The sequence below is a fragment of the Coffea arabica genome, chromosome 5e (assembly GCF_036785885.1).
Source record: "Coffea arabica cultivar ET-39 chromosome 5e, Coffea Arabica ET-39 HiFi, whole genome shotgun sequence".
Lineage (NCBI taxonomy): Eukaryota > Viridiplantae > Streptophyta > Magnoliopsida > Gentianales > Rubiaceae > Coffea > Coffea arabica.
Window position 1 is genome coordinate 1,744,416 of NC_092318.1, and position 17,798 is coordinate 1,762,213.

Below are 17,798 nucleotides of genomic sequence, written 5' to 3' on the forward strand. Positions count from 1 at the left end.
ATTGGGAAAAACATTGACTACCACATATGGTCCAATCCAACGAGATTTTAACTTACTTGGCATGAATTTCAACTGTGAATTGAACAAGAGTACCTTTGGTCCTGGAGAAAAGTGTTTCGCACGCAATAGGCGGTCATGAAACTGCTTGGTACGCTCTTTGTACAAACGTGCATTATCATATGCTTCAAGACGAATTTCCTCCAACTCCTGGAGTTGGAGTTTTCTCTCTTTACCATATCTATCCGCATGCAAATTGCATTGCTTGACTGCCCAGAATGCACGATGCTCAATAGCCACAGGTAAATGACACATCTTACCAAACACCAACTTATATGGGGACATTCCAATGGGCGTTTTATACTCCGTTCGATATGCCCACAAAGCATCATCCAATCGCAAGCTCCAATCCTTACGGTTGGGGTTAACCGTTTTCTCCAATATGCTCTTGATCTCTCGATTGGAGATTTCAGCTTGCCCATTGGTCTGAGAATGATATGTTGTACTCACACGATGGTGCACTCCATATTTTCTCATGAGAGCTGCAATGGTGCGATTGCAGAAATGGGTACCTTGATCACTGATGATGGCTCTCGGCACCCCGAACCTACTAAAAATGTGGGATTTGAGAAATTCTACAACAATTTGAGAATCATTAGTCCGGGTAGCCTTTGCTTCTACCCATTTCGAGACATAGTCAACTGCTAACAGAATATACAAAAATCCAAAAGAGTTAGGAAAAGGTCCCATAAAGTCCATACCCCAAACGTCAAATACTTCACAAAATAACATAGATACTTGAGACATTTCATCCCTATGAGACAAACTTCCAAAATTTTGACATTTTTCACAGCTTTTACAAAATGCATAAGCATCACGAAACAATGTTTCCCAATAAAAGCCACAATCAAGGATTTTTCTAGCAGTTCTCTTAGGTCCAAAATGGCCACCACATGCAAAATTATGACAATGAGCAAGGATAGAAGGAATTTCACTTTCAGGTACACATCTACGAATAATTTGATCAGAGCCTATTTTCCATAGATATGGCTCGTCCCAAATGTAGTATCGAGTATCATGGACTATCTTATCCCTCTTACTCTTACTCATGCCAATAGGAAATTTATGACTGACCAAAAAGTTCACAATATCTGCATACCAAGGTTCCTTACATTTGAGATAGAAAAGATGTTCATCAGGAAATACCTCAGATATGGGAACTGCTTCCTCTTCTCTTATCAATCTACTCAAATGGTCAGCTACTGAATTATCCACCCCTCTCCGATCCTTGATCTCCCAGTCAAATTCTTGTAGTAAGAGCACCCAACGAATGAGTCTTGGCTTGGACTCCTTTTTTGACAGGAGATACTTCAAAACTGCATGATCAGAGTAAACCGTTACTTTTGACCCCAATAGATATGATCTAAATTTCTCAAAAACGAAAACAATAGCTAGAAGCTCTTTCTCCGTGGTGGTGTAGTTGCATTGAGTTGGTGTCAATGTTTTTGATGCATAGTATATCACGTGACTACACCTCCCACTCTGTTGTCCAAGCACAGCTCCTACGGCATACTGACTGGCGTCACACATGAGCTCAAAGGATAGCTTCCAGTCTAGGGGTTGGATGATTGGTGCCGTGGTCAACATTCCCTTGAGCGTGTCAAAGGACAATTTGCAATCATCTCCAAAGTTGAATGGCACCTCCTTTTGAAGCAGGCGAGACAATGGTTGAGCAATTTTTGAAAAATCTTTTATGAAACGCCTGTAAAAACCTACATGGCCTAGAAAACTACGAATATCCTTGACATTAATAGGGTAAGGTAGACTAGTGATCAAATCAATTTGAGCCTTATCTATCTCAATACCCCTTGATGAAACAACATGGCCCAAAACTATGCCTTCCTTAACCATGAAATGACATTTTTCATAATTAAGAACCAAGTTTGTTTCAATGCATCTTTTCAAAACTTTTGTTAAATGGTCTAGGCACTGATTAAAAGAATCACCATATACTGTAAAATCATCCATGAAAATTTCAATGCAATTATCAATCATATCAGAGAAAATACTCATCATGCATCTTTGAAATGTTCCAAAGCATTACACAAACCAAAAGGCATACGGCGATATGCAAAAGTTTCAAAAGGGCAAGTAAAAGTGATTTTATGTTGGTCCTCTTGAGCAACAATAATTTGATAATATCCAGAGTAACCATCTGAAAAGCAAAAGAAACACTTACCTGCCAACCTCTCAAGCATTTCATCAATAAATGGGAGTGGAAAGTGGTCTTTCCTAGTTGCGACATTTAACTTTCTAAAGTCAATGCACATTCTCCACCCATTTTGCAATCTCATTGGCACTAATTCATTCTTTTCATTTTTCACCAATGTGATTCCAGTCTTCTTGGGAACAACATGGACTGGACTTACCCACTGGCTGTCAGAGATAGGAAAAATAATTCCTAATTCTAAGAGTTTGAGAATCTCTTTCATCACCACCTCCTTCATTGCGGGATTGAGCTTGCGTTGATGCTCTCTCACGGGTTTTGCGTCCGACTCCAAAAGGATGTGATGCATGCAAATGGATGGATTGATGCCTTTGATGTCTGCTAATGTCCATCCAATTGCTGGTTTAAATTCCCGTAAGACCCGTAAGAGCCTCTCTTCTTGCAACGCAGTTAAATCATTAGCAATGATTACAGGCAAAGTCTTGTTATCTCCCAAGTAAGTATATTTCAAATGCTCGGGCAGTTCTTTCAATTCCACATTAGGTGCCTGTTGAACAGAAGGTAGAATTCTTTCATTAGAAGTGGGTAATGGTAGAAAAGAATTTTCAAACCTGCCTGGAAGCGGATGTAGTGAATGTAAGGACATGATAGCTTCTTTGACCTCCTCCTCCTCCATGTCGTCCACTTCCAAATTGGTCTTGCCTTGTTGTAAGACAAAGTCCAACTTGTCCCCCATGAAATTCTATTCAAAATTCTCTTTCACAATGGTGTTAGTCATGCCAACAAAATTTACAGACTCAGTATCCACAGGATGCTTCATTGCATCAAAAATATTGAAAGTGACCTTCTCTCCATCAAATTCCACAGATAAAGTTCCTTCATGTACATCTATTTTAATCCTTGTTGTACTCATGAAGGGTCTACCCAAAAGAATCACTGCTGAATTAGTAGAGTATTCATCATTCATATCAACAATGTAAAAATCCACAGGAAAAATGAATTCATTGACCTTTACTAGAACATCTTCAACTAGGCCCTCAGGGTAGACATTAGACCTATCTGCTAGTTGAATGATTACCCTAGTTTCTTTGAGGGGTCTCAAATTCAAAACTTTAAAAATTGAAAGAGGCATGACATTTATTGAAGCACCTAAGTCAAGCATGCTTTTTTCAATTCTTTGATTGCCAATTATGCATGGTAAAGTAAACATACCTGGATCCTTGCATTTCTGGGGCAACTTCCTTTGAAACATCACTGAGACATTCTCCCCCACCTTCACCTTGTCATCCAGACTCAACTTATTACGATTAGTGCATAAGCCCTTCAAAAATTTAGCATATTTAGGCAATTGCCTAATAGCATCCAGCAGAGGAATATTGATCTCCACTTTCCTGAAGGTGTCCAAAATCTCTTTCTCAGATTCTTCCTTTTTAGCTTTTGTAAGACTGCTAGGAAAAGGAGGAGGAATATCAACTTTCTTTGAGATTTCAGAGGATTGTTTCTCTTCTTCCTCTTCCACCTTCCTGGGCACTTCTTCTTCTCTGGCGTGGGCACGCCTAGGAGACTGTACCTCCTTGCCACTCCGTAATTGCATTGCACTGGCATTCTCCATGGGATTAGGAATTACTTGAGGTGGTAACTTCCCTCTATTGCTATTTTTCAGGTTGCTCATGGAAATTGCCAATTGGGACATTTGTGCTTCCAAATTCCTAATGCTAGCACGAGTCTCTTGTTGAAATCTGTGAGACTCTTGTTGAGATCTTTGAGCCTCTTGCTGTAATTAACTCGTGCTTTGGGCCAGTGACTTCACCATATCTTCAAGAGACATGTTTGAATTGGAAGTGGACGATTGTTGCACTGGTGGCCGTGGTTGGAAATGTTGTTGAAAACTAGGGGATTTTGAAGCATAGCTAAAGTTAGGATGATTTCGCCACCCTGAGTTGTAATTGGGTGCAAAATGATCATTCCTTCGTGGAGGTGGTCCATAAAAATCTCCCACTATGTTGGCTTGTTCTGGTGAATCCTCCTGGAGAGTTGGGCACATGTCAGTCATGTGTCCGAAAGCAGCACAGATACCACAAGTCTTCACAGATTGTAATTGCCCCCTTGCCATTTGACGCACCAGAGAGGTAAGCTCAGATAGTTTACCCTCTAAGTCAGAGTGATTCACTTCATTGACCCTTCTTATTGCCCCATCAGCTCTCACTCCAAATTGTTGGGAATTTTCAACCATGGTGGAGATCAATAATGTGGCTTCGTCTGTGGTCTTGTTCACCAGAGCACCGCCACTGGCTGCATCTAACATGCTCCTATCCATGGGTGATAATCCCTCGTAGAAATATTGTATTAAGAGTTGGTCCGGGATTTGATGATATGGGCAACTGGCACACAGTTGTTTAAAGTGCTCCCTGTACTCATATAGAGTTTCCCCATTCGCTTGCCTAACTCCACATATTTCTTTCCTTATATTGGTGGCTCTAGAGGCAGGGAAAATTTCTCGAGGAATCTTCTCTTCAATTCTTCCCACGTAGTGATGGATCCTGATGGCAGGTAAAATAACCAATCTTTAGCCTTATCTGCCAAAAAGAAAGGGAAGGCTCTTAACTTGATGTGGTCCTCAGTGACTCCTTGAGGTCTCATTGTGGAGCACACCACATGAAATTCTTTAAAGTGTTTATGTGGGTTTTCACCTGCAATACCACGAAAAGTAGGAAGTAAGTGAATAAGACCAGACTTAAGCTCAAATGCCTCTTCCGTGTTAGGAAATGTAATGCATAATGGCTGTTGGTTCAAGTTAGGAGTTGCCAACTCCCTCAAAGTTTTTGGGGCTGCCATTGCTACTCGGAGAATATGCACTTTGTTTTCTTCAGATTCACTTGATGAATCACTGGAAATAAACTCTTGCTCAGATTCTGAAGGTGACGTTGAATCTTGTTGCTTACGCAACTTTGCCTCCTTAGTCAACCTTCTTGCAGTCTTCTCGATCTCTGGATCAAATTCTAATTCTCCTGTACGAGAAGATCGAGGCATAAAATAAAAAAGAAAAAATAAATAAAAATAAAAACTAAAACCTGTGCAATAAGTCACTTAAAACACCGGTTCCCCGGCAACGGCGCCAAAATTTGGTGGGTGTCAAACCTCCAAAAATAAAATTAAAAATAACAACCTAATTGCCAACCAGCACAATCTCCAATTTAATTTGTAATAGGACAAGTAGGGTCGTCTCCTCAGGGAATAGGTAGGCAAATCACACAGGAAAATTGGGGGGATTTTTAGCAATAGTTCCAACTAATTAAAAAGGAATAAGAACCGAAATTCAAAGTTGAGTAAGATAGCAGGAACCAAATTACACAAATAACAATTAATTAAAACAACCTAGTCAAGGAATTAATCTTGGCACCGAAGCACACAACTGATCACGGATACAAGGGACAATTCATATACTCACGAATAAACTGGTTATAGTGGTCAAGCGACGCGCCCAACCACCAATCTTTTCTTAATTTTATGGTAGTCAAGAGGCGCTCATAAACTACCCTCTTGTGACTAGACAACCCCAGAAACGCTCACAGGATTTAATGTAGCCACAGGATTAAGAATTAGAAAGACCCAATTCTAGATGACAAACACACATGCGGGTTTATTTAGGCTAGATTAATTATCCCCACGATCCAAATTAGACCGCTTGCGAGGCGGTGAAATTGTCTCGTTTGCCACTAATCAAGATGCTTAAAGGCGACGCGCCAACATCCTAATTGGCTAACAATTATTTAGACAATCGAATAACAGGCCTAATTATCCAATAAATCTAAATAATAATAACTCAGGGAAAAATAGAGAATAATCAAATATCCATGAACATATAAATTAAAAATAAATAATTAAAACGATCTCACAGTTATGGTGCCCCGATCCTTGATTTATTCCTCAACTAGATAAAAGAAATTAGCCTTGCCACATAACGATGAAGCAATTTGGAGTTTTCATGGAGTTTTTGCTGAATGAAAAACACAGTGAAAAGTTATGCGGCCGCTAGGCCATAGGAATGATAAAGCAAAAGCGGAGAAAAGAAAAAGTCCCAGACGAAGATCAATCCCTAGTCTATTGCTGTCTTCTTATTATTGTTTGCGCCGCCGTTTCCTTTTGGCTAGCCGAAATAATAGGTGGGTTTCTTCGAACAATTTGCTTCCTTTTCCCCCATTGAATTGTTACCAAAAGTCATCTTCGAATTCTATTTCCTAATCCCACGTAAGTTTAAAGTATGGCTCCAAGGAAAGATGGTGGCCCCAGGAATAGGACCCGCAATCCGGCTTTTTCACGCAACTCTGCGTTGTCTGGCGTTGGCACGCCAGAGAAGGCGCAGTCTTCTGGAATTTGCCCTTTTTTATCACTTTTAACACCAATTGCCTATAAGTAACACAAATACCCATTATGAGCAGAAATCCAATACTTTGCATAATAAACTGCCACAATTAAGACCAAATAACCACAAATAAAATGCATAATTATATCCCTATCAGAATGCAATTTAAATTATTTCTTCCCAATAGTATATTAATTTATTCTTCATTTGATCTTAGAAGAATTTTTTCTAGTAAATTAATATACATTAAGGTTTGTGGGAGTAATACTATGAAAGTTTTTCTCAATCATGATATTTGTGAAACCGTTCTATCATTGATATTCACAAAATAGAATGTAAAAGATAGTTAATCTATCTTAAAACCTTCATGCAAGAATTCTTTGATTACTTTTAAGTAATAATAGTGAACAATTGCATAATGTTCACATCATGCATTGGAATGAATATAAATTCACCAAGGATGCTATGAAGTTATACCACAGGTATCTACTATTTGGCATAAAGTTTGTCGATATTGTATTGTAGCCATTATACATATTTGATTTGACTATACCCTTTCATTATGTATACATGAAAGAGTGGGAGTCAAAATAGGCAAGTCGACATAAGGTATTCTATCGCGCCCCATTTTTAAATAATAAAAGTATAATAAGTGAGTGAAGTATGGTTTAAAAAATGGTGATATGTGTGAAAATGAAAAGAAAGGCCATGGGACTTTGAAATGCGACGTTTTGGCCAAAAATAGTAATCTAAAAAGGTTTCGGTAAAATGTAGGAGTCATCACTTGGTATTGAGTTAGGATGTACCAAGTCACCCAAAAAATGTGGATTTAAATGCAAAACCTTTTTAGATTGACTCCAAAATCTACGATAAATCAGAGAAAAAATGGTTCGGGGGTCACAGTTGAAGAGAGGGAAGGCAAAGACAATGTCTAAGGCACCCTCTCAACCTAACCTAAGTTAGTTGCATGATTTAGTCATGATTTTCCTAATTCCTAACCAAAAGATGTATCGCATTTGGATGTAACTAATATGAATGCAATCCTAAACTTAATGAGGAATCGAAAGGGACAAATATCTCTTAGAGACTCGATCGGACTAAATCACATGAGTTGTGATAGCCATGGATAAGCCTTCCAAGAGGTCACGAGTAATGCTAATGACGAAAAAATGAATGAAATGAATGTATGCAATGTGAAAACATGAGCTTGTGTGAAGTGAAAAAAATAATAATAAAAATAATAGCGTGTAAGTGGGAGTGTGCAAATGGGGGTGCAAGGTGAGGTATGTAAAGTGATAGTGTGAAGTGCATGTGTGCTCAGTGGTAGTATGTAAAGTGCTAGTAGTAGAGTGAGAATGTGTAAGATAAGAGTCATGTGAAGTGAACATGTGGAAAAAGTAATAGTATATGAAGTGAGAGTGCAAAGTGATAATGAGTAAATGAAATGCATGAACCCTAGAGGAATGCAAGCAAGACGGGTACGGAGAGACCCTAAATCGTGACTTTTGCTTTTCCTTTTGGTTAGAAAAAGAATGAGCGTGCTAAGGCTATGTGTAGCCAAACTCGTCCATCCCCCTTACCAAAAGAGTAACTCCCTAACCTAATCAGGCAAATGACCCTAATGATTAGAGTGAAATGCAAAATCCTAAAGATCATATTTTGAATGTGGGAAAAGGGTAAAGGATCATGCAAAAATGTAAAAAAAAACTAAGAAAAATGCATGAAAATGTAGTGAAGGCATGCGAGTATGTACTAGCGAGAGACGGCCCTATTGGGTCTAGCATTGGACTAGCGCTTTACTAACGCTCTCTCACAAGCATTGGACTTGTGAGCGATCGGGAATAAGTAACCATGACTAGCATTGGACTAGCCACGGTTATATCGTACATTTGCATTCACCATATACACAAGTAAATGGGCATAGTTAAAGCAAGTAGGCATGTGAGCACGTAATTTACATAACACATAAGCATGCATATCTAGATGCTAGATCCTAGGAAAACGGTAACACATAGCAAGTAAGCATGCAAATCACGCAAGGCAAATAAAGCAAAGGAAGCCCTATCTATTACATTAGGGAGGCCCTACAACAATCTAAGGGAGGAAGGAATAACTAAATAAAATAATAACCTAACTATTACAACTTTGGCATTTAATTGTCTTCCCAAATAATCAAAATTGAACTAAAATGAATATACAAAATTAAAACAAATAAAGAAAATAAATAAATAAAATGAAAACATTCAAAAAGCTTGCAATTAAGCACATAAAGTCACATAGGGCACATATGATCAAATAAATTCAAAATAAGGGACAGAGTGTACCTCCCTTGAGTTGGGGTCCTAGTGAAAGAAATTTACTTATTTACCCTCCAAAATCAAAGAAAAGGTTAGGGTACCAATTTATTTGAAAAAATTAAAGAAAATATGCAAACACAAACTCAGTTGGTCATAAAGCCCTTAACATTATGAATTAAATGCAATTTAAACAAAGCATGGTGGTTAATTGAAGCAAACAAGCAATGAAGTTGCAAAATTAAAGCTGTCAAGGACTAAATTGCAAATATCAGAAAGTTTTTAGGGTCTAATCTCAATTTCCAGAATTTTGGGGCAAAAATTGAAGGAAAGATAAAACTCAAGGACCAATTTGCAAATTGTAACAGGGACCCAATTGAAAGCCTTTATAAAAGTCTTGGGGTCAAAATTATGGAGTCCCAAAAACTCTGGGGTTAAATTACAAACAAAATGAAAATGGAGGGACTGAAATTACAGAACTATACAAATAATCATCCTCTCCAAACGGCTCAAACATCAGACTGTTTTTTCATCTTGCTTTGCCTACGGATGAACACCAGAAAATTCAATTCTGACAAATCCCCGAAATACAATTCACACAAACTCCCTCTTATACAATTTCAGGACATTAATCCAAGTTCATACAAAAGAAAGGATAAGAAAAAGAACAGAAAAGGAGCAAGAACAAACATATCGGAATCCCTCAAAATTCTCACTTCTGCCCTGACAAAAAACTTGGACTGGCCTAATACATGCAAGACAGAAATCAATCATTCTTCAAACATAATTTTAAGTTGGGCATTTTGTCAAACAATAAGCAGGCATGACAAATTTCGGCAATTCTTGCTTAATTGAAACTGTAATTAACCCCCAAAATTTGTCAAAATACAAGAAACTCCAGTCCGATCAATATACAAAGCATACAATCTAAAATCGTGAGCAATCAACATGAAATTGGCGCTGAACAAGTACACGGCAAACATGTTTTGAGATTTTTCAATGTTCATGCTAAAATGGAAAACTGAAATTCAAAGAGGGCAGACTGATAGGCTACAATTTTATTGTTTATTTTATTATTAATTTTCCCTATTACCTGAGTTGATGTGGATTAATTGCTGGATTCTACTCACTTTTGGTATTTTGCATTTATTTCTGGGAGTAGAACGGAAATATGATAGCAAGTATCAATTGAGCAGAAAAGGAGCCCAAACAACAAAGATTATCCGAAGAGGCATTTCTGGAAAAGAAACAAACTCATGGTCATTTTGGTAAATTGCTACGAAGACAGCGGAGGGAGCTCCCTCTTTTCTTTTGGCCGCCGCACCAGAGGGAGAGGGGAGTGAGAGATTAGATAGAATAGAGAATGCAGAGAACGAGTACTATGGTTCTTTCCTTTTTCCTTTAGCTTTGACTTTTCTTCCTTAGCTTGTGATTGTGGGATTCATCTACGGATGTCAGGAGCAAAATTGGAAAAAGCTTGACTTTTCATCATCTGAACTATTGGCAATTGCTTTTGCTTTTTGCGTATGTCACCCGAAGTGAAACAGAGGGCTACCTCTTGCAACTTCGCTATCTTTTCTCAATTGATGGCCGCTGCTTCCTTTACAATTTCCTGTGGGTTTTGTTCATCAAACATGAACTAATTTTTCCACTCTAGTTAAGGGACAACGGAGGCTTTGGTTCGCCTAAAATTGTGATATCTATTTAATTTAATCTTTTCCTCTTATTTATTGGTATTCGCATATTCCTTGATTGCTATGCTTATGGTTATTTAATTAATTGATTGTCGTGGATCTAGATAATTAATTGATTTGGTAATCTCTTGTCAATTAGGGCATTAAATCCGTAATTATTTAATTATCCTGAAATAGTGACAACTGACACGATTAGATTCGTGTCAGGGGGATACGCGAGCTAATCTGAAATAACCCTGATAGTGCGTTATTTGGTTAGAATAGGGCTCCTCTAATACGTAAGGCAATTGAAAAATTAAATCTTACGGGCGTACCTAGAATTATTTCCTAATTAGAGCAGTGATTAACGGGCGTACCTTAATCACCGACACAGTAAGGAGGGGTTGACTGCCATCGCTTGTTTGGTAGTTATAACCTATTTATTGATAAATAATTGGAATTGCCTTTGCATCGATGATCAATTAGGTGAACCATTGCTGAAGTTATTTCTTGGCTAGAACTTTAATTAATATTACCTTGATTTTGGTGAATTGCCATTTGACTTTTAGTTGCCTACTTTATTTTATTTTTAATTATTTTCTTTTTTTAATTGATTTAGACATTTAATTATTGTTACTCTAAATTCAGAGAATTGTTGTTTAATTTCTAATTAGTTATTTATTTTTACTTTCTTATTTGAATTTATTTGATTGTCGTCGTTCCTACAAAATCACCCCCATGTGTTACTTTGAATTTCTCAAGAAACAAATATACCCAATCCCTGTGGATACGACCCTACTTGCCCTGTCTACAAATTCATAATTATTTGTGAAAAAAATAACCATCCCATTCGGGTATATCGGATCAAGCAAACTCTTCGGGAATAGGGTGAATCAAGTAACCCATTGCACACCTAGAGTCCCTGCTCCAGTACTTGGAATTGGGTTTTGGTCATTTTAACTGGCAATTAGGTTTAATTTTATTATTGTGCAGGTTTCGACAACATGTCAATTTTTGGCGCCGTTGCCGGGGACTGGCGTTATTATTTGTTTCTTTTTAAATTCATTTTTTATCTAACTTTCTGGTGCTTTTCAAGTGTATGCCTCGTTCTTCTCGTACAGGTGAATTAATTTTTGACCCCGAGGTAGAGAAGACTGCGCGTAGGACAAGAAAAGAGACTAGACAGCTCCGAGTGGAGCACTCCAGTGCTACATCTCAGAGACCTGAGCCAGAAGTGGAACCAACAGATTCTTTTGGAGACACTTCGAGTGACTCTGACCAAGAGGAAGGAACCATGGCTAATGCACGAACATTGAGGGAGTTGGCTGCTCCTGATTTAAATCAGCAGCCTTTATGCATTACCTTCCCCACCCTAAATGATAACACTCTATTTGAACTAAAATCTGAACTGATTCATCTTTTACCCTCTTTCCATGGTTTACCAGGTGAAGAGCCGTATAAGCATCTGCAGGAGTTTGACGTCGTGTGCAATAGTATGAAACCCCCGGAAATCACAGAAGAGCAAATAAAAATGAGGGCATTTCCCTTTTCCTTGAAGGATTCTGCAAAGGACTGGCTGTACTACCTGCCACCAGGTAGCATCACCACGTGGGACCAATTGAAGAAAAAATTTTTAGATAAATATTTTCCTGCGTCCAGGGCTGCAAGTCTAAGGAAAGAAATTTGTGAGATCAAGCAACACCCAGGGGAGTCACTCTATGAGTATTGGGAGAGGTTCAAAAAGTTGTGCAACAAGTGCCCCCAGCACCAAATAAGTGAGCAGTTGCTCATACAGTATTTTTATGAGGGGCTCCTTTTCAGAGACAGGAGCATAATTGATGCTGCAAGTAGAGGGGCGCTGGTGAACAAAACCTCTCGGGAAGCATGGGAGTTAATAGAGGGGATGGCAGAGAATTCACAACAGTTCGGTACGAGGGAGGATGTCCTAATACGCAAGGTGAATGAGGTTGAGACATCCTCTATCCAGCAGCAGCTAACTGAGTTGACCTCGTTTGTTAGGCAACTAGCTGTAAGAAATGCATCTCAGGCCAAGATGTGCGGAATTTGCACTGGTATGGGTCATTCCACAGACATGTGCCCAGCGATTCAGGAAGAAAGTGCAGAGCAAGTGAACATGGCTGGTCACGCGTCCGCGTCAAGAAGGCCCTATGACCCGTACTCGAATACGTACAATTCCGGATGGAAGGACCACCCGAATTTCAGTTATGGAGGAAATAGGCAGCCCAATTTTACACCGAACAGGCAGTCTAATTTCGTGCCAAATAAGCAACCAGGGTTCCAGCAGCAATACCAACCCCGACCACCTCCGCCCCCGAGCTCTGGTCCATCTTTGGAGGAGATGATGAAACAACTGTGGCAACCATTACGCAAAATCAGCAAAGGACGGACTCTAAAATGCAGGACATAAGAAATCAGATGAGTCAAATGGCCACAACAATCAACCGTTTGGAGTCCCAAACCCAAGGTAAATTGCCGTCTCAGCCTGAATTAAATCCGAAGAATGTGAGCGCAATGACTCTAAGGAGCGGGAAGGAAATTCTAGGGCCTGAGCCTGTGATCCCTAAGGACAAGGATGAGGAAAAGATCGAAAATGAGCTTGAGAGGGAGGGCAGCAATGGTGCAGATCCAAAGGTACTTCCAGACCCAGTAATTACGGTTAAAACTAACCCGCCTCCTTTTCCTAGCAGGTTGGAAAAATCGAAGAAGCAGGATAAGGAGAAGGAGATCTTGGAGGTGTTTCGCAAGGTTGAGATAAATATCCCCCTCTTAGACGCAATCAAACAAGCACCAAAATATGCCAAGTTCCTAAGGGACTTGTGTGTCAACCGAAGGCGATTGAGGAGAGATGAAAGGGTCATTGTTGGGGAAAATGTGCCAGCGGTCCTGCAGAGAAAGCTTCCATCAAAGTGCGGGGATCCAGGTATGTTCACTATTCCCTGTAGAATAGGCAGCACTGTGATTAGAAGGGCCATGTTGGATCTGGGGGCATCAATTAATATCATGCCTAAATCTATCACGCTTCTCTAAAACTAGGTCCATTAAAAGAAATTGGGATAATCATCCAATTAGCGAACCGAACTAATGCATACCCTGATAGGTTGGTTGAAAATGTGTTGGTAAAAGTTAATGATTTGGTGTTTCCAGTTGATTTTTATATACTTGACATGGATGATGATCACTCCCCCGATCCCTCACCTTTGTTATTATGTAGACCCTTTTTTAGCACAGCACAAATAAAAATTGATGTTAATAAGGGTACCTTGTCCATGGAGTTTGATGGGAAAATTATGCATTTTAATATTTTTGATACTATGAAATAGCCCTCAAATTCCAACTTTAGCTCTGTTTTCTCTGTGAGTACTATTGACCCTGCGGTGCAGGAAGTGTTTGAAACTGTTGGCAGGAATGAGTTGGAGGTTGTTTTAACCAAGCACCTCGAGTTGGAGACAACTCCTGAGGTGGAGTGGAGTGAAAATTTAAAATGCACGATAGGGGCATTACACTCATTGCCAACCTCCACAAAAAGGTACGAAGTTTCACCTATATTCATTCCCGAACCTCACCAAAGGGTATTGCCATCGGTGGTGCAGGCGCCGGTTTTGGAGTTGAAACCCTTACCAGAGCACCTGAAGTATGCATATTTGGGTGACAACGAAACACTCCCGGTGATTATCTCATCGGCACTGTCAAAAATTCAGGAGGAGAAACTGATCCGGGTCCTTAGAGAGCATAAAGAGGCGATAGGTTGGACAATCGCAGATATTAAGGGGATCAGTCCGGCCATCTGTATGTACCGGATTAGACTAGAAGAGAATGTTAAACCTGTTCGGCAGGCTCAAAGGAGGCTCAACCCCCTCATGATGAAAGTTGTAAAGAAAGAAATTTTAAAATTGTTAGATGTGGGGATCATTTTTGCAATATCAGATAGCCCTTGGGTGAGTCCGGTCCAGGTAGTCCCAAAGAAGGCAGGAGTGACGGTGGAAGCCAACCAAACGGGTGAACTCGTGCCAGTGCGCAAACCCACTGGATGGAGGCAGTGTATTGACTACCGTAGGCTAAACGCCGTCACCAAAAAGGACCATTTCCCTCTCCCTTTCATTGACCAAATGGTTGAACGATTGGATTGTAGAGATTACTATTGCTTTTTGGATGGATTTTCAGGATATTTTCAGATAGCAATTGCACCAGATGACCAAGAGAAGACGACTTTCACGTGCCCGTTCGGGACCTTTGCCTATAGACGAATGCCATTCGGGTTGTGCAATGCACCTGCAACATTCCAGAGGTGTATGGTAAGTATTTTTTCTGAATATGTGAAGAAAATAATTGAAGTTTTCATGGATGATTTCAGTGTGTATGGTGATAGTTTTGATACATGTCTAGATAACCTGAAATTGATCCTGATAAGGTGTATAGAGACTAATCTTGTGCTTAATTGGGAAAAATGTCATTTTATGGTTGACCACGGGATAGTCTTAGGTCATGTTGTGTCGTCTAAGGGGATTGAAGTTGACAGGGCGAAAATTGATATTATATCTGTTTTGCCTTACCCCGCGAGTGTGCGGGAGGTGCGCTCTTTTCTTGGACATGCAGGTTTCTATCGAAGGTTCATCAAGGATTTTTCAAAAATTGGAGCCCCGTTGTTCCGACTCTTACAAAAAGAGGTGACCTTCGAATTCGATGACAAATGTGAGAAAGCCTTCGATAAGTTGAAAGAATTGTTGACCTCACCCCCAATCATCAAGCCCCCTGACTGGAGTCTACCATTTGAGATCTTGTGCGATGCTAGTGATCATGTTGTAGGGGCTGTATTGGGGCAAAGAATGGGAAAGACAGCCCACGTCATCTACTATGCGTCCCGAGCATTGAATGGAGCTCAATTGAATTACTCCACTACTGAGAAGGAGATTCTTGCAGTAATTTTTGCTTTAGAAAAATTCAGGTCATATTTGTTAGGTGCTAAAGTTATTGTATTCTCTGACCATGCAGCGTGAAGGTACCTAATGACCAAGAAAGATGCAAAATCGAGACTCATCAGGTGGATATTGCTACTACAGGAATTTGACCTGGAGATAAGGGATAAAAATGGCTCAGAGAATCTAGTAGCCAACCATTTGAGTCGCATACCGGTTGGGGGGGAGAACGAGCCATTGAAGGATGCATTCCCTGAAGAGCATTTATTTTCTCTAAATTCTCAATTGCCTTGGTATGCCGATTTAGTCAATTATCTAGTAACAGGTAATTTTCTTGTAGGTTGGCCAAAATCGAAGAGAGATAAATTGAAAAACGATGCCAAGTACTTCATCTGGGATGACCCGTACCTGTGGAAGAGATGTACAGATCAAGTGATGAGACGATGTGTAAGTGAAGTTGAATTTCAATCAATTTTAACCTTTTGTCATACTTTTGCATGTGGGGGTCATTTTGGACCCAAGAGAACTGCTCATAAGGTATTAGAAAGTGGATTTTATTGGCTTTCATTGTTTAAGGATGCTTATGTATTTTGTAAGTCATGTGATCGCTGTCAAAGGGTAGGTAATATAGCCCGTAGAGATCATATGCCCCAAATCCCGTTGATTTTTGTCAAAATTTTTGATGTTTGGGGTTTAGATTTCATGGGGTCTTTTCCTATTTCATTTGGTTTTATATATATTTTCCTGGCAGTTGATTATGTGTCTAAATGGGTGGAGGCTAAGGCCACTCGGACTAATGACTCGAAAGTAGTTGCAGATTTTATCAGGTCTAATATTTTTGTGCGATTTGGAATGCCAAAAGCTATTGTCAGTGATAGGGGAACGCATTTCTGCAACGAAATCATAGCTGCGTTATTTCGGAAGTATGGAGTACTCCACAGGGTCTCAACGTCATACCACCCCCAGACCAATGGTCAAGCGGAGGTATCGAATCGGAAAATCAAATCCATCTTGGAAAAAATGGTGCGCCCTGATAGAAAAGATTGGAGTCAACGGTTGGAAGATGCATTCTGGGCCTATCGAACGGCGTACAAGACCCCTATAGGGATGTCACCGTACAGGTTGGTATTTGGAAAGCCGTGTCATCTTCCAGTGGTATTCGAGCACAAGATTTTTTGGGCGATTAAGCTATAAAACATGAATTTAGAAGAGGCCGGTGCCCAACGGAAATTGGATTTGCAAGAATTGGAGGAGATCCGGAACGAACCCTACGACAATGCACTAATCTACAAGGAGAGGAGTCGGGCATTTCATGACCAACAAATCTCTAGAAAAACCTTTTAAATTGGTCAGAAGGTCCTCCTGTACCAATCCAGGCTCAATCTATTCTCAGGTAAGCTACGTTTCCGTTGGATTGGACCTTTATTGTTACTCACGTGTTTCCATATGGTGCAATTGAAATCCTGAGTGCTAAGACAGACAACAAGTTTGTGGTGAACGGACACCGTCTCAAGTATTATTACGAAGGTTTTTCAAGTGGAGAGGTGGAGACAATAAGTCTTGACGCACCACCGTGTCCTAATCAGTGACACTTTACCATGTCTAGCCGAAAACATTAGAGAAAGGTGCTCATTGGGAGACAACCCAATTGTTTCTTTTAATTGTTTGTTTGATGTTGTGTGATAGTTTAAATATGTTTTTCTTGAATTTGACTGATTTCGGGTCTCAATTTTCGTTTTTGATGATTTGAAGGTGTCCTTCTGTCATGATGCGCCCGCGTCATGATGTGAGGAGAGCTCACGGTCATAATCGTCAGAAAGAGTTATTGCCCCCATGACGCGCCCGCGTCATGATGTAAGGAGAGCTCACGATCAGAATCTTCCGAAGGGGTTCTTGCCATCATGACGTGCCCGCGTCATGACTCATGAAGAGCTCAAGGTCAGAGAGCTCCCCCGTTCTCATTCCGTGCCTTCGTCAGAGAACTAAATGTTGAGTTTTGCAATTGTTGTAAAAAAAAAAAAATCATTAAAAAAATTTTTTAAAAAAATTTTCCTTTTCACCGTAACTTAAATTTACAAAAAAAAAAGAAAAAAAAATCTTTTTCTTTTTCCTTCTTTTCTTTCTTTTTCTTTCTTTCTTCTTCTTCTTTCTTTCTTCTCTCTTCTTCCAGCTGCCTCTGTTCGCCCTCTCCTTCTTTTGTTCCACACGCCGCTACACTTCAAATCCACCATCCACCTCGCGCTGTGCTCCCCAACCGCGCGCCTCCTGCTCCACCTACACCGCGGGCCACCGTCTTCCTTGATCTCACAG

The 17,798-nt window shown here is 39.9% G+C and overlaps 2 protein-coding genes across 2 annotated transcripts; one reads left to right on the forward strand and one right to left on the reverse strand.

Annotated features, from left to right (window-relative positions):
* Positions 1-2,966: 2,966 nt before the first annotated feature.
* Positions 2,967-3,917, reverse strand: LOC140006371 (uncharacterized). Its single transcript, XM_072048182.1, has one exon. The coding sequence runs from the start codon at positions 3,915-3,917 to the stop codon at positions 2,967-2,969; it is 951 nt and encodes a 316-aa protein (XP_071904283.1).
* A 9,082-nt stretch (positions 3,918-12,999) lies between these two features.
* On the forward strand, positions 13,000-15,569 carry LOC140006372 (uncharacterized). The gene is made up of 4 exons (XM_072048183.1): positions 13,000-13,495; positions 13,609-13,691; positions 13,956-14,867; positions 15,075-15,569. Exons 1-4 carry the CDS (start codon positions 13,000-13,002, stop codon positions 15,567-15,569), a joined length of 1,986 nt encoding a protein of 661 aa, XP_071904284.1.
* Positions 15,570-17,798: the final 2,229 nt, after the last annotated feature.